This window comes from Grus americana, chromosome 1, assembly GCF_028858705.1.
Source record: "Grus americana isolate bGruAme1 chromosome 1, bGruAme1.mat, whole genome shotgun sequence".
Taxonomy (NCBI): domain Eukaryota; kingdom Metazoa; phylum Chordata; class Aves; order Gruiformes; family Gruidae; genus Grus; species Grus americana.
The window spans coordinates 155646242-155666468 of record NC_072852.1 but is presented as its reverse complement, the minus strand read 5'-3'; the positions used below and the strand labels follow the sequence as shown (position 1 = coordinate 155666468).

The 20227-nt window shown below is 38.2% G+C and overlaps 1 protein-coding gene across 2 annotated transcripts; it reads left to right on the top strand.

Annotated features, from left to right (window-relative positions):
* The first annotated feature begins 865 nt into the window (after positions 1 to 865).
* Positions 866 to 19430, top strand: TNFSF13B (TNF superfamily member 13b). Of its 2 annotated transcripts, XM_054807442.1 has the most exons (7): positions 866 to 1146; positions 6451 to 6863; positions 6947 to 7052; positions 15285 to 15341; positions 15624 to 15736; positions 15832 to 15982; positions 17462 to 19430. In XM_054807442.1, exons 2-7 carry the CDS (start codon positions 6537 to 6539, stop codon positions 17572 to 17574), a joined length of 867 nt encoding a protein of 288 aa, XP_054663417.1. In that variant the 5' UTR covers positions 866 to 1146; positions 6451 to 6536; the 3' UTR covers positions 17575 to 19430. The 2 variants fall into 2 exon arrangements, with proteins under 2 accessions (XP_054663417.1, XP_054663409.1); XM_054807434.1 differs by lacking the exon at positions 866 to 1146 and having other exon boundaries at positions 6286 to 6863.
* The last annotated feature ends 797 nt before the right edge of the window (positions 19431 to 20227 follow it).

Below are 20227 nucleotides of genomic sequence, written 5' to 3'. Positions count from 1 at the left end.
CTTAGTAGATACGTATGGGCCTTCATATCAGATGACAGATAAAGGTAAAATACAGTATTTTAATTTCTCTCAGAATTTGCAAGTACTGCTTAAATCATGGTAAACATTTATAAGGGCATATGACTAACCTAAAATGCTAGAAATGAAACCCAAGCCAAAGGCAGGGGACTTGCTCTCTGTTAAAAAGATAGTATGGGTACCTAAGGTTTTGAGAAAACACTGAACTGTCAGCTAAACAAAGATTATTTGCTCCGAAGATATTGAACATGCCTGAGCTTCAAGCCCTTTGTTGGACCCTATTCAGGGTCTTTGTTTTAGACTTTTTACAGAATTCTGTCTCTGTGAGTAGACAAGGAAGATAAAACGAATATTTACTGGAAATGTTTTGAAAACCTTGCCGTGATTAATTTGTTATGCTTCAGCTTGGGTGGGGACAGAATAACTCTCCTAGATCTTGAAAAAACAGGAATTTTTCTTCCTCTGAAAGGCAATACAACGTAAAAGCAGACCTGGTTTTAATGTATTACAGAACATGATTTCAATCATAATTGGAGATACATCTTTAATAATCTTAAGCAATGAGCTGAATAATGCAAAACTGCAAGGTTGCTGACAAAACGGATGTTCACGTACCAAGACAGATGTTGCCCCTAGTTTTGATGCGCAACTAAGGAACAGCTTTTGCTGCTTGAAGGGAGAAAGAAAGGAAGTTCTACAGCTGTTTTGCGTTATGCTTACGTCTGGTGTGGGCTAAGTATTTACAAAAATTCAAAGGGAAAGGTCAGGCAGAGAACCCTTTCTTTTCTGTCCTTGAGGACTCAGGGACAGTGTAGCAACTGGATGCGGCTCTGAAGAAATAACGCTGTGATTTGAAAAGATTTGGATCCCAGTCCTGTGCCCTCTATGAAAGGTCCACAGACTGTAGCTGCAGCAGAGCGGCCACTCCCCCACGAAGGGCCATGGCTCCTTGTTTATTTTACTGCCATACAAATGCATTTTTGAGCCCATCTGTACAAAATCTGTCAAGTTGCATAGTGTCGAAGAGGTGGAGAAATGCAATAATCCGTGTTGCTGGATAGCCAAGGCAGTGAGACTATAAAAGAAGTGAGCTACAGCTGTATGACAGAGCTCCTTTTTCCCTGTGCAGTAAGAAGGAATTGCTATAACATCATGGGGGTGGGGGGAAGGGGAGGAGGCTGGCATTAAGCTGCTGTAGTGTATAAATCTTGTGCTTTCTTCTTATATTTTATATATTTTAAAAATTATTTTATAGTTCTTGTTGGTGCTGCTGCATACTTTGAGAGACACTTAAAATAATTGCTTTTCCTTCCTGTGCCGTTTCCTATTCTCTTTGAAAGCACTGTAATAACTATGTAAAAAGTAATGATGGCTGCAAGTCAGCTCTGTGTTTCCTTTGTATAGTATGCATGCCAGATTTGGACCCAAATTGTCTAGATGTCTAGAGAAATAGAGTCTTGTGCAAGGAATAAATCAAGCATGGCATATCTAAAATGTGCAGAGACATTAGTGTTATCCTAGGCAATTTTGAAATGAGGAGGCAAAGAGAAAAGAATATCTCTTTTGCTTCAGAAAAATCTTGTAGGATTTTTTTTTTTCTTTTTAACAAGGTAATATATCAAATAAGGCTTTAACTGTTTGTATAACACATCCTTTACTTGCAAGGTATTTGACAGCTTCCTAAAATTTAGGGTAATAGGGTATAAGATACACAGCCACAGGAGCAGAGTATCCAAAATAGAGTGATTTTTGGATCCATATATGAGGCAGGAACTTACCTGGTTTTGCTACTGTGTAAATTGCAGTTAATGGCTGAAAAAATTAATTAAGTGTCCTTGGAGGGAATGTGTACTGTCTATGAATATTCTTAATACAGATATCTGTAATCTCAAAAAACTCTCATACAGGATTTATTCTGATCTCCTCCAAAATAGTCCATCCATTTTGTCCATCTTCAGAAAGGACTTGAAATGAAATGTGCTTAAAAGGGAACCTTTGCTTATTCTTTGCTCTTCTATCTATTCTGCACTGTCTTGTGTAGTAAGGCAGGCTATCAGGGACCAGTTCCATTTTGTGGCCACTTCAGAAGTATGTGAAGTTGGACCCTTGCCACTGGAGGCATACTTTTAGTATGGCCATCGACATTTGCCTGGATCTCTGGGTTGCAGCATCTGTGCAACCTCCCTTTTAAAAACAGAACATTTATTTTTAAGTAAACTTTTACATTTCTTCAGTAAATTGGGTTTTTATCCAAGTCTTCAGATTCGAATCATCTTCTTCTCTTTTGTATGTTAAACTTTATTATGGGATTTTCCTCCCCCTCAAAGAAGATGCTTTTGTGGTTAAAGTACAGTACTGGATTTCAGGAAATCAAGAGTTCAGTTTCTAGTTCAACCACAAATTTCCTGTGTGATTGCTTACTATCTCTGCCTTGGTTCCCCGCAGATGTAGTGATGATGTTTTATAAATTTTCAGGTTAGCAGGGCCCATCCTGATCATTTAATCTGATACTTTGCATAACGGAAATGAAAAAAATTAATTGCTTGCAGAAATTACAGGGTTTGTTTCTGCTGTAACATCTTGGAAGGTTTAACCAGCCTTGATTTTGTTCAAGAATCCATTTCCCCTAGTGAAAAATTCTCACCATCAAGAGTCTTCAGCGGTAGTGAGCTTTTTTTCTTCTTAGTTTGAGTTTTACCTAAATGATTGCTCTTTTTCTCAAAAGTAAAAGACTTCATAGAATCATAGAATGGTTTGGGTTGGAAGGGACCTCAAAGACCATCTAGTTCCAACCCCCCTGCCATGGGCAGGGACACCCTCCACTAGACCAGGTTGCCCAAAGCCCCATCCAGCCTGGCCTTGAACACTTCCAGGGAGGGGGCATCCACAGCTTCTCTGGGCAACCTGTTCCAGTGCCTCACCACTCTAATGGTAAAGAATTTCTTTCTAACATCTAATCTAAATCGACCCTCCTTCAGACTTGGCTAAGTAAAATTCTTAGACTAGCCAAGGCATTTCTTAATAGTTTTCCTTGGGTAAATTAAAGAGGCCCCTTAGTCAGTCAACCTGAATGTTCAATGTAGCTCATTCTTTGGGTTAAGGAGGCACTAAATGGTTGGATTCAGTGTATGTGCATGGATCAGCTGTACTGTCTGTGCAAAACAGGACCACATTTTCAGAATACCCTTGTTAAAAGGGTTTATTCCTATTTGCTTCCAGAGTTAGATGACCAGGACTAGGTTTCTGCAGTTTAATGCAGTGGCATTTTCTTTCCTAGAAATAGTTTGGAAAACGCTGCTTTGAACTGGTCTTGAGGTGGTCACTTGTTGCCCTGAGCATGAGTAGCGTAGCGTGTGTGTCTCGAGCCAAAACCAGTTATTATGGTTCAAACTTTTGCCAAAGGGTTTTCAGAGAAGCTGGCCAGTAGAAGCAGGCTGCTAACCACAAACTGGACACCCTGCCTGTGATGAATTCTTGAGGCCTCATACTCATTTTGGATTTTTGTTCTGAACTCTTTTCACTGTTGGTTTTGGTAGTCACAACTATGTGCAAACAGTTTTGTCAATATAAAAGCATGGTTACTGTTTCCTCTTATTTTTGCTTAATATTTTGCTCCAGTATATATTTCCAATTACACTTCTGTTTCAACACGAAAGTTCCATGGAGAGCTCATGCTCAGCTGGAGTCAACACCCTCCCATGTCTGCTAATGGCAGGCTAATCTGAGCACTCCTTAGTCCTCTTTGGTCATACCTGAGTTTAAAACACAGAAGAAACTGCACATGTGATAATCTTACTGACTTTGCATTAAGCAGGTTAAGGACTACTTTGCAGCTCCGCCAGTAAGAGGAATCGTAAGGACAGTATGTTATGACGAGACATGGTGGCAAGCATCGAGGCACCGACTCCAGGCTCTAGGTTCTGCAACTAGCATGTTTTTTTGTTTTGTTTGGGTTTTGGGTTTTTCCAGATCATTTTTCTGAGTTTCTACTTTAATGCAATTAGTAGTCTGCAATTTACTGAAGCGTCATTTGATTGTCTTAAAATGGAGGTTGTTCAACTTAGTATATTTTTAGGCAATTGTTGTTTTTCATGACTGATCTCTCACTGTCATCATTGACTGTTCCACTATGCTTTTGTCATCACAAGAGTTGTCTAAAATTGTATTTTCTTTCAAATCACTTAACTGCTTATGAAGCAAACGGTGGTCCCTTTGGTACTCAACTAGAAATATCTGTTGAATTTAACAATATTTGCCATGTGTGGGCTGTTCTGATTTTCCTCATCTCCCCTTTGAAATTCTCATTTATCCTAATGATAAGCAAGACAAAGCCAGATGTCTTACAGAAGTCCTCTGTGTCGTCACAATTATTTTGTCAGCCCAAATAATGACCCCATTTAAAGAAGGTATGGAGGCTGGGAACAGCCTATTTTCTCTAGAAGCAACTAGAGTGATGCTAATTATATACCTGTCTGTTATTTTCTTATGTGTTAATGACCTCAGAGACCTCACCAGCCAATTCTTTCTCAGTATTCCTGGATAGCTAGTTATAACTTTCATTCTCATACTTGGTTTAATTTTCTTAAATAACATTTTTTTTCCAACTGTCATTTTCTTTTTGGAACACAGTCAGTACTAGGCTGGTAATGTTCTGATGTCTAGTGATACTTCAAGGCATGTCTGCTTAGTTCTAATAATTGCTTATTCTGTTCCAAAAAAACCTACCTTGGTTCATCTTAAATTTCCTTCAAAATTCCTTCTATTTACACCTTAACTTAGCCTTGCAAATAGATATAGAAACTGTATGGTATTCTGCTCTTATTCCACCCTGCACTGATTTCTGTATCATTTCTCACAGTATGTACGTGCCTTCTAGGGGCATGTTAAGATATGTGGAATAATTTTTTTCCTCTGCATTTAGGAAGAATTACTTGTCTGTGCAGGATATTGGGCGGTTGCTAGAGGAGGCAAAGTAAGGAAAAGAGTGCCTTGCATCACAACGGAAGATGATAAAACTTATAATAACCCTCAATTTCTCATAGTCTTAAGAAATAGAAGTAGGAGAGGCTACGGAAGTTGCTAGTCTATTATTGCTCCTTCTTCTTTCTCCTTCCCAACAGAATCGACTTGATCTGAACTACTCTGACAAGCGTTGCCACCACGATTCATTACACAGTATTCAGAGCAGTAAAAGTTCTCTCTCTTGCAAAGATAAAGTCTATTTACAGGGTAAAAAAAATTAGATTCCAGTGGCAGGGCTGACCTGTTGATATTAGACCTAACTGTGATGCTTTTTCATTTTCATCTTTTTTTCTTTTTTTTTTTTTTTTTTCTGTCCTGGACCACTGAAATTTTTAACAGAAGAGTATAACTTTAATCTTGTGGGAGAAGACAACACAAAAAGTATATGGACATGTTTAGGATATTTAGGTACCCTTGCTGCTGCAGAGAAGAATTCCTGATGCAGGGTTTTAAGATGAAAGGACTAGTAAAATCTTAAAAAGATGAGCTTAAGCCAGACACTCAGAATTCACCTGAAAAACTTAAGTATGCGTGTATAAAGTTTTGTTTTGGTTTGGTCTAATTTTCTAAATGTTATTTTCCTTCTATACCCATCTGCCCTTTCCCTGCCTCGTTCTTATTTTCCCCTCCCTTATTCTTTCCCATCTTCTAGTTCTCACCTCTTCTAGTTCCTCCCCACCCCACCCCAAGTTTCCTCTCCCCGCTTCCCTGTGTCCCCTTTTCCATTAATCCAGGTCCTTGAACTCTGTAGAGAAACTATATTTATTAGATAAGTTTAAGAAAAAGTCACCCCTTTTTGAATTAGTATGATGTACTTAACTTGCAGAATCTGCAGCTTCATGCAGTTGAGAGACCAGTAATTTATTACTCATACCTGGGAATATTTTTCACTACAGTGTTCAGGAAACCACAAAAATTTTTGTTTGAATAGGTTGTCCCCTCTGTAGGCATATAGGCACTTTAGATATGAATATCTCTATATTCATATATATGAAATGATGTATATACACGGTACATCTGTATACCTACACACACAGAGAGGCACACATATTGTCATATGTGTATGCCTTTTAAGTAGCACTGGATGATATGCTGCCAGGAAATTTTACATTGTTTCTGCACTTCTAGATAAGGCTCTAAATTACCAGTGGTACCGGGTGTGCCTAAATTTAAAGATCATGGCAAGCTGCCACATAAATAAATAGTTGAAAGTGAAAGGAGGAAGGTAGATTGAGCAAGCAGCTCATGAGAAAGTATTCATTTCCAAAATGCTGCACAGAAAGAAGAAAACTAAACGGAGACGGAATCTTAGACGTTCACTCTGTACATTAAGTTTAATGGTTCTATCAACAGCTTCATATGACAGGAAATGATCTGGGCGTTTTGTTCACTTATTCTGGATGCCCTTAGTTTCAGAGAGCAACTGGTAACATGGATTGCACCTCGGAAGGGGACAGCTGAACTCTCCCTCTGGCTTTAGTGAGGAAAGAGCAGCGATGAAATCCGTGGACTGTGTGCACGTCATCCAACAGAAGGATACCGCCTCCTCTCCCTCTGCCCCCCCTGGTGCTGCTTCAGGCACCACGGGACCTTTTTCTGTCACATTCCTGTGGCTTGCAATGCTCCTGTCCTCTTGTCTTGCAGCAGTGTCTTTTTACCATGTTATCACCCTGAAAACAGAACTAGAAGCTCTGCGCAGCGAGCTGATCTACAGGGTCCGGGCAAGGTCTCCGCTAGACCGGCCACCCGTGTCCCCTGATGAAAATAAAGCGGGTACCCCTGTTTCTTCCTTCCTGCAAGTGTCTGCAGCTGGCGCCAGGCAGGTAAGCTGGAGGGGTGGCTTTCGGCTTGCGGGGGATGAGCAAACGTGAGGTTGCTTTCACTGACTGTCACTTCTCCCCCTTAGGAGAACAGGCTTCCTGGTCCTGACCCAGCTGAAAGCTTCCAAAAGGAAATCTGGAACGGGAGCAGAAACAGGGGGAGAAGGTCTGTCGTCCACACGGAGGAAACAGGTAAATACCAGCCGGTGGAGTGGGTTGGGATGGCGCAGTTGGATACTCCCTTGAGAAAGGCAGCAGTGCTTGACTCGTGTCTTCTCCTGTCAGCCGATCCCTGTTCCCAGAGCCCACTAAGGTTTTTACAATTATTGCTGAATGAACGGTGTTAACCGTAGGTATATTCTCCTGATGGTTGCCATACTGTCTAAGGTGCTAGATATTCATGCTATCTGCAGGTTGAACTTTGAACGTTAGATCCCAAATCTGCTTCTTGTAACGGAGGTATTTCTGGATGATGTGGTAGAGTTGAGTAAGGTAACTTTAAATCCTTCAGATTGTAAATTGCTCAGATCTAGGTCCATCAGTCTCAACTCAAGCTAATACCTAGCTTGTTTCTCTCTGATCAATAATAGGAAAGGAAAGCTATTATTAAAAATGCCAAGTCATTTTTCTGGGAAAACATGCTCATCCTAAAAGAGGGAAGTAACAAGAAAGCTCCTTAACTTTAGGGAAGTAGGAGTTTTCAAAGAGAAAAGCTGGCTTGTACCTGTCAAAAGAGGCAGCTTACAAGGAATTCAGAAGTTTAGCATCATTTCTACATTAAAACAATCTATTAATATAATTAGCAAAATTAATAGGGACATGTATCCAGAAAGATTTTTTCTATCATGGCCTTCAGAACACTGAAGACTGTGCTCCATAAAAAAGACCTCTGATGTGTATTATAATGGTGGAATATTAATGGGATATATTTGTTTCCTTTGGGGATAAAATGCCTACACTTTTTTTTTCTCTTTCCAAACACAATGATGCCTGATAGGATGACATACGGAATTTTGTAATAATAATTTGCATACATAGTCTAATTGCACCGAGTAACTAAAAATGTTCCTGAGTTGCTAAATCAGTTCAATCCTCTTATGGATACTTTCAGATTGTTTTAATTGATGAAAGCTGATATTTTAAATTATTAATAGATGAAGTTGAAATGGAGTCATTTGTACGTAAAGACTAAGTCAAACTTTGCTTAAACTATGCTTTTGAGTGACTAATTAATGTGAAATGTATGTCACTTAAGCTTCAGCAAGCTAAATGAAATTTAAGTTCTAGAGTATAATCAATCTACTTCAATATTCTCAAAAGAGAATATTCATTTAGGACATCACCCAAAATCCTTAAGTTTAAATGAGATTTATTATATTTCATTAGTTATCTTTGGTTCAGGGTCTTAGCTAAGAGTGATTTCACAAACAGGACTGAGGACAAGATTGCTTAAATTGTATTTCTTGTAGCCTGTTTCCTATCACAGGAACCACAGAGCTTCCTTGCTCTCCCCACCCTAGCATCTCCCAAATAACAGTAGTGATCCAAAGCACAAGTGTCATCGAAAATAAGGAGGCATGTCCTTTCTTAAATGAATGTTATAGCATCAGTACTCTGCAAGTTATCCAGTTCCCTTCACAGTGGCTTTCACCTTTAATCTTATTGCTGTTGAGGGTGTGGGGGGGACAAGAGGGCTTTGGGCAGCTCAGCTGTGCTTCTGGCAGAATTAAGATTCTTCTCATCAGGTAGCACATAACCTCTGATTATACCTATTTACCTTTATTCACATAAAATTCTCATTAAGCTACTTACTTCTGCAAGCTTTTTTTTTTTTTAAAAAAAAAAGGTAATATAGCTGGCTTTAAAATTGTTTAGGATGGATGACAGCACAGAATATGAACATTCACACAGAAGGGAAAAGCTACATAGGTTGACCTACTGCAAAACTGTTTTCTAACATGACCATCATATTTTTGTATATGAAAAAGAAAAAAAGTAAATTACAAATCTTTACATTTATATAAAAGGTCATCTGTTAGACAGGGTTACCTTTCTGCCTGCTCTAATTACAGCAAATTAAGCTTGTCAGAGTTCAGTAAGATGTTACTTTTTCTCAGATCAGATTTCACTGATGACCACGAACCTACTAGTCAATGTTAAATTTTGTTTTAGGTGAGTGACTGAGTGAAATAAAAGAATATGGTGTTGTTCATGGTGCTGAATCCTGTCTGTTAGTTGATCACGTACACAGAATTACTAGCCCTGTATTTTGATCTTCTTGCGTCCATTTCTGGCTACCAGAATCCTGGCAGCCTCCAAACCGACCTGCAGATGCGCTGCTGGCAGCCTCCAAACCGACCTGCAGATGCGCTGCACTCATTCTGCTACAGTGGCAGATAAATTAGGGTATTGAGTGAGGTGCCTTGTTCTCGTCTTATTTCTGTTTGCTTCAACAAGGTCTCGAAGTAGAGTATGGTCTCATAATTAATTGTTGACCCATAATTTCATTTCAACACAGACCAATTCCTTAGAGAGTGAATACTTGAAAATGTCACTGATACACAGGTGCTTCTCTTGTGCTTCATCAGAGAGCAGAAGTAAATATAGAACCACTATTTAATTTATAAATAAAGTTGTGGTTCAACTCTGTTTTCTTTTTAAATTTTAATTATTGAATTCCAGAAATGGATGCCCCATGATTATTTTTAGACCCAGCACAGTCCTTCTTGAACATATGGAAATTCCGTTTGTTTTTTTTTTTATATTTGCTTGATGTTGTGTGCATAAAAGTGGCCACGAATTAGAATTTTAAATAAATGACAATTGAATGAAAATGAATCTAACACAATGTTGTTCTTTCATATTTTTTGGGGTATCTATTTATCTGTGTTCATGCATAAAACTATTAGTCATCAGCAGTTGTAAATTGTGTGTCTTGAGAGAATTTCCAGCTGAAGTAGATTGAAGAGATGAATTTCAAGCATCAATTTCAAATAAATCTGTACAGTTAGCAGTCAGAACCGGAGCTCTTGATACAATGAGTGGGAGTTAATGGGTGGTTTTGAAAGGCACATATTATTAATATGCAGGCAGGTAGATCATCTAACCACTTCTGGCAAATGCCATATCGGGACACAGAAGAACAGATATAATTTTTCTTACTTGTCTTTCTTTTTATAAATTTTACATGTAGAGGAAAATCACTACACAACAAAAACCTCTCCTGAATTTCATACCCTATTCACGATTATTGCTTGCCTTGTCTGCGTGTTTCTTTCTAAGCTGTATGATGTGCTTGGGTCCAGGAACAAGCTATATGTTCCATTACCTAAGCCAGTTCGATATGCAAATGTCAAGTTTCATTTACATGCTCTCTCTGTGCCTTGTTCCGATCATTACTGTGGGATTCTGATTCCCGTGGTCAGCTAGGGAGGTGAGCATCAGATCTTCTGGAAAATCAAATTCAGGCAACGTTAGGCAGATTGGAGCATCCAGGGACTATATTTGCTCTGGTATATTGAGGTTAACCATCTCAACCAGTCTGAGTGTGTGTGTGGAAGGAACTGAGGAGAAATTCCAAGGGATTCCACAAAGCGGTGAGGCAGGCTAACCTGGCATGTGACTTGGCAATTTTTGTTTTTACTAGCAGTTCCTGGGTTCTACCCCAATATCAGTTGTGTCCACGGGAAATAACTATTGTCGTGCAAGAATAGTGAATAAGTTGTGAGAATTTTGCCATTGTTCTTGGTATAATTGCCTTACTGCCAAATTGGTACCTTTGTTGCTTAGAAGTGTTTTGACCCCGTATGTTGTTGGTTTAGATCTCTGTGACATAGGGATGGCAAGAACTGTTATAAGTGGAACTTTGGTGATCTTTGAATCAAGAAACCTAACCTTTTGTTACTAGTCTAACCAAATGCCACATATAAAATTCCCTCACCAATTATTCAAAATACTTCTCATTTTATTGTTTGAAGAGGGGAAATATAAGAGTTCTCTTAAAAAAAAAAAAAGAGAAAGAGAAAGGCCTACTTCTTGAAAAGATCATACTATTCATTTTGTTTCTGCTGACAGCACTCTAACTCAAAAGGAAGTCGGCCCTTCTATGCAAAAGGATAGAAAATGACTTGATACAATGCCTGCAATTTTACATGAAGAATGCCACTTACCGAATAAATGAATCAGTGTTGTGTATTATTGCAGAACACTGTGCAATCAAAAATACACAAAATAGGCTGTAATGTTAAAAAACAATATTCTGCTTTATACTGTATAATAGAAGTCAACATAAAGTATTCTTAATTCTTCGTAAATGATTTCCTTGTTATTCTGATTGTAACATGTTACTGGTAATTCTGTTAAGGTCAAAATAATGCTACCAATACTTCAAAGATATTTGTTAGATATGAGTCATATCTGTAACTATGACCAAGCTATTTTAATGCAGGGTCTGATTTAATCCATGACTAATGCCATCTAAAGACGTCTTAATTAAAAAGCACCACATTAACCAGGATATAAAAATGCACAAGCAAAAAGTAAAAGAAGATCTCTTGTGATGAGAAATAAAGAAGTTAAGGGAAGAAGAACTGCAAATTTTTCAAGAACATGCATATTATTTATAAATTGAATTATCTAGTGTTTAAGTATGTTTCGGGAAGTCTACAGAGAACAGACCTAGACCAAAGAAGGAACCTAAACAAGCAGGTCTGGTTTTTAAAGTTCATTTTTGTTGTTGTTTTTATTTCAGCAAAATTTGTGATAGTTGTCTCAAGCCTCGGATATTGAAACTTTAAAATTTATGCATGAGTTTACAGATAATAAACTTGAAATTTTGTTTCGATGAATTATGAAGTTAGAATGCAGAATATGAAAATGATTATGCAAGTTAAATAATACAAAAACTTGCATGGGAGGCCAAATTTGATTTTACCAATATCAGGTCTTAAATCATGCAGATATGCAGAAGGCTGTGTTTCTATCCTGCTGCAAAAGCTTTTTTTTTTTTTTTTAAATTGTGGTTACATTGCTCAACCGGTGGAGAACACATCCCTTCATGTGCTGGCTGTGGTTTCTAAAGGCATCTGGAGTCTCTGACTTCTTCAGAATTGGCTGTTCTCTTCATGGAAGAAGACCGACTCTGAAATGTTCTTCTCCCCACCCACACCCTGCAGAGCGATTAAAATCAGAGAAAAAAAAAAAAAAGGCAAAAAAAAAAAGCTCATCAAAGCAAACCTATTATATGAACTCACAAGAGGATGGGGTACACTTTATTGTTCTAGATACACTCTGTTCTATATAGCTAGACCTCATGGTGACACTCAGTCTAGATATTTTTACACATTTTTAAGACGTATTTTATGAATCCTGTATTCTGCTTGCATTATTAATTACTCGAAAATCCTTTAGACTACAAAGCTGATGCTCAGGTTTGGTTTACACTAGCCCGAAGGGCATTCGGGTAGAGCTTTTGATTTATTCTGCTCAGTACTGGTAGTAACTATTCAACCCATATTTTGTTATGCATGTATTCTTGATATTGTATTTCAGGAAAGATCTGGATTCTTCTTGGAATAGAATTGCTAACATTTCTTAACAATGTTAACTTTTTACTGCAAATCCCTCAATTTACCCAGAAAATATACTCTATATACCCATCTCTCCTCCTTAATAGTAGTGTTGTTTACTCTGAATTTGTTTCAATGAATTACTTAATGTTGAGAATGTATGTAGTTCCACTGAGGTCGAAGTGAAGTGCTTGTATATACTGGAAATAGTTATGTGTCAGTCTTGGCTTCTGAACGTTTTTCGAAGCATGTTGTTGTTCAATCACTCAAACACTTTTTTAGATTTTATTCGTCCTTTGTGGCTTTAGGTAAAGCAGCCACTGTGCTAATTTCTATTCTCTTTATTGTCATGAATGACACTGCTTTTCTCCGTGGAGAAAGCTTACTACATCCTGTAGAGCCTTATTTCTATCTGCATACACCAAAAAAAGAGACAGATTTTTCTAGATCATATGTGTATATTTGATATCTGTAGAATAAAGGAGTGTTGGTTTGTGTTTTAAAAAGATCTCAGACTGTACTGAACTTGCTGATTTTATTAACCGTGTAGCAGTTCTCAGCAATGATGACCAGTATTTCAGTGCTGCAAACAACTCAAACATAAATCCAGACTTCCAAACTGTGAATCAGGATAGTTTCAAGAATATCAATCAAGTTTACAGAGCAGGTTTAACAAGAGTTGCTAAAGTAGCCGTAACTTTCACTGCTTGTGGACACTACTCATTGGTACCCAGCTGGACCCAGCCTCTGGTCAGTGTGAATCATAATAAATCTTCTCTTGTTTGCTTAGTGAAAAATCCAGTGGCCACACTAGTGAGTTCTTTTGAAAGCAAGAAAGAACATTTTTATTTAGCTTACTGAAATGCTAGGGAATCAGCAAATTCCATTCACTAGGAAGGCACTTTGCTCCTAAGCAGAGTGAATGAATACCTTGTGAAATAAAATGCCTGATGTGCTTTGTTGTGCAACTCCAGAAAATTGCATTTTGATTTTATTTGGAAGCTTCTTTTTCAGAAAATTCTGTCGCTCACAATTGTGATAAAAAAATGACTGAAGTATAATACCTTTGTCAATTTTGTGTTGGCCTGGTTTTTCTATTCCTTATCAGAAAGCAGGAAGTTCAGATGCCTTTGAATTTTTGGTTTGAAAATCTATAGATTTTGGCACATTATTGATGAGTATTAGTGGAACTCAAGGACACGTTCCAGTGTAGGCGACAGGAGCTGGCAGGATAGCGTTTCCCGTTAACGTAAGCAGGGCTCACAGGTTGTGTGATCATTGTGGCATTGGAGCGTTCCCAGAGTTGTGCTTGAATCTTTGTTGGCTGCCAGTTGGCACCGCTGGGTGCTGGTGAGCATCCAGCCCTCTTCTGGCATACTCAGGCAGGGTCCACTGGAAAGGAGACTTAGATACAGAGAGAGGCTGCTTTCTACTCAAATCCTCCACTCCCTGCTGCACAGCGAGAGGTTTGTGCTGCTGGGCACTTGGTTGCACATGTGGGTACCACTGACAGATGTAGAAACAGGAGGGTCAATTTAGATTAGATGTAAGGAAGAAATTCTTCACTGTTGAGGGTGCTGAGGCACTGGAACAGGTTGCCCAGAGAAGCTGTGGCTGCCCCATCCCTGGCAGTGTTCAAGGCCAGGTTGGATGGGGCTTTGGGCAACCTGGTCTAGTGGAGGGTGTCCCTGGCCATGGCAGGGGGGTTGGAACTAGACGGTCTTTGAGGTCCCTTCCAACCCAAACCATTCTGTGATTCTATGATTCTATGATCCCATGGAGTAGGGCACTGCCTATTATAGCAAGAGTGGCCAAATCTCATGCACAGCCTTCTTACCTGAAAAGAGGTAGACAAAAATGGAGATTCAGCAATCTATGGCAGAATATCCTTCTCTTGACTCTTAGTAAATTCATTTGGTGTCTGTCAAGTGCAGTAAGTGTTACTACTCTGTTTTCCAACCTTCAAAGTAGCACTAGAATAAGACGTTTACATTAAAGTCTGCTCTAAGCAAATGCAACTATCCTTTTTTCCTTTTACCCTGTTCCTTGACATTTATGCTTAGCAGATTTTTTAAAAAGATCTTTGTTTCACTCGCAAGCCTATATTTTAACATAGTGCAATATTTTTCACTGATTGAATTCCTAGTTTCTCATTAGTGTCGCCAGTCTGTACAGTTATGAGTAACACATTGGTTTTGACAGATACTAAACTATTTGTTGTATGCGCATTAATTTACAGTCATTTCTCTATCTTTCCCCTTAGTTTCAGTATAGGTTGATTGAATGTGGGTATCTGTAAACATATTGAAAGTACATATATATGGATTTTGAGAATTTATTTTGAAAGTACCATGTAACCAGTATATATGACTAATATTTTACAGCAACTATGACTGGAAACTAATTTCTTTAAATAATATAGTAAACATCAATCAAAAATCTGGTATCTGTCATAGCTGGCAGAGTCAGGGGATTTTTTTGAGCTTTTGCATAGAAAATTAGCAAGGTTAATTGACCTGATGATTCCTAGCTCGTTTGACTTACTGCTACATTTTTCAATTGTATTAGGACCAGAGATTAAAACAAGTGAGTATTACTTGTGCTGCTATCTGAGGCCTCCTGCTTAGCCGCATGATCTCTGAAAGTTATCTAGTGCATGTTGCGGTATGAATTTTGTTTTGGCACATCTGAGTAAGATCTGTGTTAAAATTAATAGATTATGTTTTCAAATAAGTGGTGAGACCGAGAGAAGATTTTTTTTCATGTCCTTCTTTTTTTTTTTAAGTCGTTTCAAAAGCTTACTTTATTCTGTTACTGATTTATATTTCTTTGATTTCAAAATGCTTTCATTTTGCAGTGCTGCAGGCCTGCTTGCAATTGATCGCTGACAGCAAAAGTGATATCCAACAGAAAGGTAAGAATATGTTCCATGATTTATAGCTAACTATTCCGTGTATTAGCTCTTCCATCCAATTTTATCTAACTTCAAAGCAGTAACTGAGTTATGTCGCTGAATTAAAAAAACAAGAGGTCCCTGCATCTGGACAACTCTTGCAAATATCCTCTTTTCGGTGGGGAAATCCATCTAGTGAGACTGGAAGTCTTGACTAGAAGTCAGCTTTGTTAATTGTTGGCAGATGAAAATGAAGAAAGTAACTTTTCCTTCTGATTACCCAAAAATCATTGTTTCTTTTAGATGATTCAAGCATTGTCCCTTGGCTGCTGAGCTTTAAACGTGGAACAGCTCTGGAAGAACAAGGAAATAAAATAGTGATCAAAGAAACAGGATATTTTTTCATCTATGGCCAGGTGAGAAAGCTCAATTCGCTTCAGCACTGGCTTTTAAAAGGATTTTTAATGTCTCCATACCATATGTTTGAAGTCTGCACCCCTTCATTCTGTAGGTTTTATATACGGATACAACATTTGCTATGGGACACCTAATACAGAGGAAGAAGGCCCACGTGTTTGGTGATGATCTCAGCTTGGTGACATTGTTTCGTTGCATCCAAAATATGCCACAGTCTTATCCGAATAATTCTTGCTATACTGCTGGTAAACATCTACGTTTTCCTTTTCTTTGTTTGCAAATAAACCGTATCAAATAGAATCAGTATTATTGGGTGACTAGGTATTGTGGCAGTTGTAAAGAAAATGGACTGCATTCATGGATCTGGTTAATTGCAAAATTACAAAATACTTACAAAAATGTGGTTTTATATAAAGTATCAGCAGTTGGAGGGTATGCATCTAACTGAGGTGAAAAGAACAATTCCCCTCTCTCCATCGGCTGTATCATGTGGTTAGATATTTTGGTGCTTTCAGTTAGATGCCTGAAGCAGACAAAAGGAGTACACACTGTCCTTATTGAAAAACTCAGTTTAACTTAGGGGCAGAATTCCACATTTTGTTATCCCAACAAAATATTTAGGAGCTACCTTCTTACGCAATAGTTTGGACCAACAGCAAAGCAATGCTTTTTTATCGGTTTGATTTGTTTGCTGTTTCGTTACTGAGCGGTTGCTAGGTAGTCATCTTCTTATGCAGTATCACATCCTCCCAGGTCGGTTTTGGCCCATTCTGTAGTAAGCTGTTCAGCATGGTGTGATACGGTCCCTACAGTTCATATGCCACGATCTATAGGCTTTGCCTGCTCTAGCTACTAATGTTTAAGCTACTAGCTTTGTCTACTCTAGCTATTATTAATGTTTAAGCTGCTAGCTCCAAGTGTCGACTAACTTTTTCTGCAACACTACTGAGGCTGTCCAAACATTTTCTTTAACTTTCTGCCCCTCTGCCCACACGTTCTGGCATCATAACCACCTTCCATCTCACCTATCCTCTTATTTCACCCTTGTATTACTCCCCACCCTTTCTTAACTAGGATCTCTACTCCATCCCGGCACTTCACAGTTTCTGCTTCCCAAATTCCCACCCTTCTGCTTTCACCTGGAAAACCAAATCTCACTGCAATGTCTCATGCTGTTGAGCATGTGTCGCAGCAGATGTTAGATGTGCTCTCAGCTCAGTGACTGCAACTTGAAGGCGAGGCGCTTTTGGTTATCACATCAGCTGATGTGTGGCTGGCAGGAAGCAGACTTCTGTGCTCTGCAGTTGCAGTGGATCAGGTGATGTCTGGTTACTTCATTTGGTTGGTAAAGCTCATGAGACCTCCTCCAGAAGCGTGGGAACGGAGTGGTCTAGGACTAGCAATACCCAATGCTGACCGTGACTGTCACATAACCATAATATGAGGAATCTGGGTACACCACTGTTATGAATTTTTGCAGCGTTTACTTAAGTGATGTGCTGAGTACAGAGTGGAAAGTAGGTCCAGCTCCACTGAGGGCTTTAAGTATCAGCTTTGGGTGGGCTGAAATTTGTAAAATTGTGCCTAAAGATAAAAAAGCACTCATCACCAGTAACAAGCCATGCTTATATTTGTAAGATGATGTGTAATGACTTTTTAAATACCGTTTATGAAAATAATGTATTTGAAATATTAACTTAAAAATATTCCAAATCTTTTGCCAGGCATTGCAAAATTAGAAGAAGGGGATGAACTTCAACTTACAATACCACGGAGAAGGGCCAAAATATCCTTGGATGGAGATGGTACTTTTTTTGGTGCAGTTAGACTCCTCTGAAGCCCTTCATTTCTGTTGTTATGCTTAATGCAGTTTTCTTCTTTTCCTATGCCTTTGTCAGAAAAAAAATATTGAATTGTAATAAAGCTGCCAATTCTGTATCTCTCCATCCACCGCCAGCTTCTGAGAACTTTTCTTCGGTTTGATAAGCGAACCCAAAACAGGAAACACACCAGACATACTTGTAAGATATAACCATCATGTGATTACCAGAAAGCAAATTTATTTTAGAAAATGGGAGACTCTAAATAGCATACCATAAAACCATAAAACAATGGTTTTTTGCCTTTGAAACAATCCCTTGCCCGTAAGGCAAATGAAAGAAGGAGTTAACCATAAAGTATAGCATAAGCAGGACCATTAACTATCAAATTATTATCCATAATTGAAAAGGAAAACTAAAACACAAGTACATCTTAGATTTGCTTTGTTTCATCAATAAAAAAATTCGAAGCATAAAGTATCAAAAGAATCATCACACAGTAGATTCCTCATCACCAAATGGAGGTGTCAGGTGGGTTGTGGTTTTTTGTTTTGTTTTGTTTTCTCTTTGACACCAAGATTTTGGGGACAGAAAAAGTATAATGTATGGGATAATGAAAAACCTAAATGTATTGGATAATGAAAACAAACTCCTCAGAAATACATAGAATAGTAGCTATTGGCTTGCTTCTTCCCTGTGAATAACTGGAAAAAGGACATGTAAGATGCTTCAACAGCTCAATTTTCCAAGCATTGCTACTCATCGAGGGATATGTGTATACTTCTATGTAAGCAAAGCAGATACAGAAAGAAACACGGTGAGATTAGACACATACAGCAGGTGGAATTGGATTTCTGGCTTCATAATTCCTGCAGTCATATATAGATGTGTATATATATACAGTACATATATGTATATGTATATATATGAAAGTATTTACACACACATATATAAGCCTTTGACGTTTGGGCATAGAATTTTATCTTCTTTTGAATAGTTTATCCAATGGAAATATTACTGCATACATACTTTTTGTATTTCTCTTGCTTTTTGCTATGATCCATTCTATGCAATATAATAAAAAGAAAAATCCAGTAAACCTGGAACTAGCCACACAGCTAAGAAAATACATTTGTCTCCCAGAAATCTGGGCTCAATCCCTGGGTTAACTATAGGCTTTTTCTGCAGTTTTGAACATATTGCTCAACTCTTTTACAAAAAAATCAGACCATAGAAAGACTAAACAGATGTCTTTATTTCTTTTGTTTTGTCTGTCTGCTTTGTTCAGTAGATGAGATTTATGTCTTTTTTAACCCAAAAATCCATGTGTATTGAGTGGTCAAGGTAATAACATGGTAATAGTGCGGTCAAGACTTCTAGGAGCTATTGTAATACAAACATTGAATACTTATTCTACTGTTCTTCAAAAAAGTATTGAAGTGCTACTGGAATAGATAAAATAATAAAACCCACAGTAATGAACTATACTTCATTTGGAAATATTTTTAGGGGTTGAGAAGTGTGTCATATAAGCTTATTTAGTAAAGAAAAGACGCTTTGTATATTGCAGTCTCCTCGTCTGTTTTTCATAAATCGTGCTGATTTGATTGAGGTCTCATGGTGATAGACAATGAATAGAGAGATTTGGAGCTAGGAATTACGGACTATGGTAAACCAATGAAACAATTAATTCAACTTCTCTGGGCTTCAAGAAGATATCTCAGCAATGAGCATCTGTGTATTGGATGACCACACCATGATTTTTACAAGATTTAACTATAGTTTCAAAATGTCTGGAAGTACTCCTTATACGGCTTTATTTATTTATGTGTCCTGGACTCAAAGCAGCAGCTGCTGCTGCTGCTGCTGCTGATGATTATTATTATTTGACTTTGATGTGCGAAGTTGCTAAAAAGGCATTTATAATCCTCTACAGGAACCCTCAGTTTAGCCAAAGGCTTTGTGAAGCTGCATGCAGATAAAACAATTATTAGCACGCAGCGAGTTGTCTGTTATTACTGACATACATTAGAGAGATGCTCAGAATCTCTAATTAGAAGCTTGTTGATTTTAGCGTTTTCCGATTCTAGAAAAACATGTTGTTACTCTTGCTTTCTCAGAAACTTGATGGCTAAACTTGCAAATTTAGCTTTTGCTATGTAAATTTCCCCAGTGGTTTCAGTGGGCTTGTGTGTGCTTAAGCCAATTCTGAAGGTGCTTGGCACCTTAGAAGGTGTAGCTTTGACATAAACAGACACAGTGTAATATTTTAAACATACAGCACCTAGCAAAAATTCTGCAAAGCTAAATCAATTGTCGTCACTGCCCTTTTTCCTTGCTGTATTTCTTCCTTCTGATGCTGGCGAACGTGGACAGTGCAGAACTTTGGAAAGTGTTTGGGGTATAGTGTGGCTTGGAGGAAAACTTTCCTCTTCTGAGCGAAAAAGATTTCAAAAGTGTTCCCTTCCTTTAGTAGGATGAAATTGAACCTCAAGTTTATTCACAAAAAATGTGAACAGTGAGAACTCCCAGCTGTGTGTAGAAAGCACAAGTCCACAGACTGTCCAGATATTTCTACTGACAAAGCTGGCAATTTTGTTGTTGTTGGGTTAGTTTTCTGCTGGCTTCATAAGAAAACTTGTCTTCTCAAAATTAATCTGCTTATTCACA

What these genes read in the sequence shown, in the direction of transcription:
- TNFSF13B (XM_054807442.1), top strand. Translation starts at nt 6,537, where the DNA reads ATGAAATCCGTGGACTGTGTGCACGTCATCCAACAGAAGGATACCGCC. An exon ending in CTGCAGCTGGCGCCAGGCAG is followed by an intron (nt 6,864 to 6,946) that starts GTAAGCTGGAGG and finishes TCTCCCCCTTAG; the next exon opens with GAGAACAGGCTTCCTGGTCC. An exon ending in TAATTCTTGCTATACTGCTG is followed by an intron (nt 15,983 to 17,461) that starts GTAAACATCTAC and finishes ATCTTTTGCCAG; the next exon opens with GCATTGCAAAATTAGAAGAA.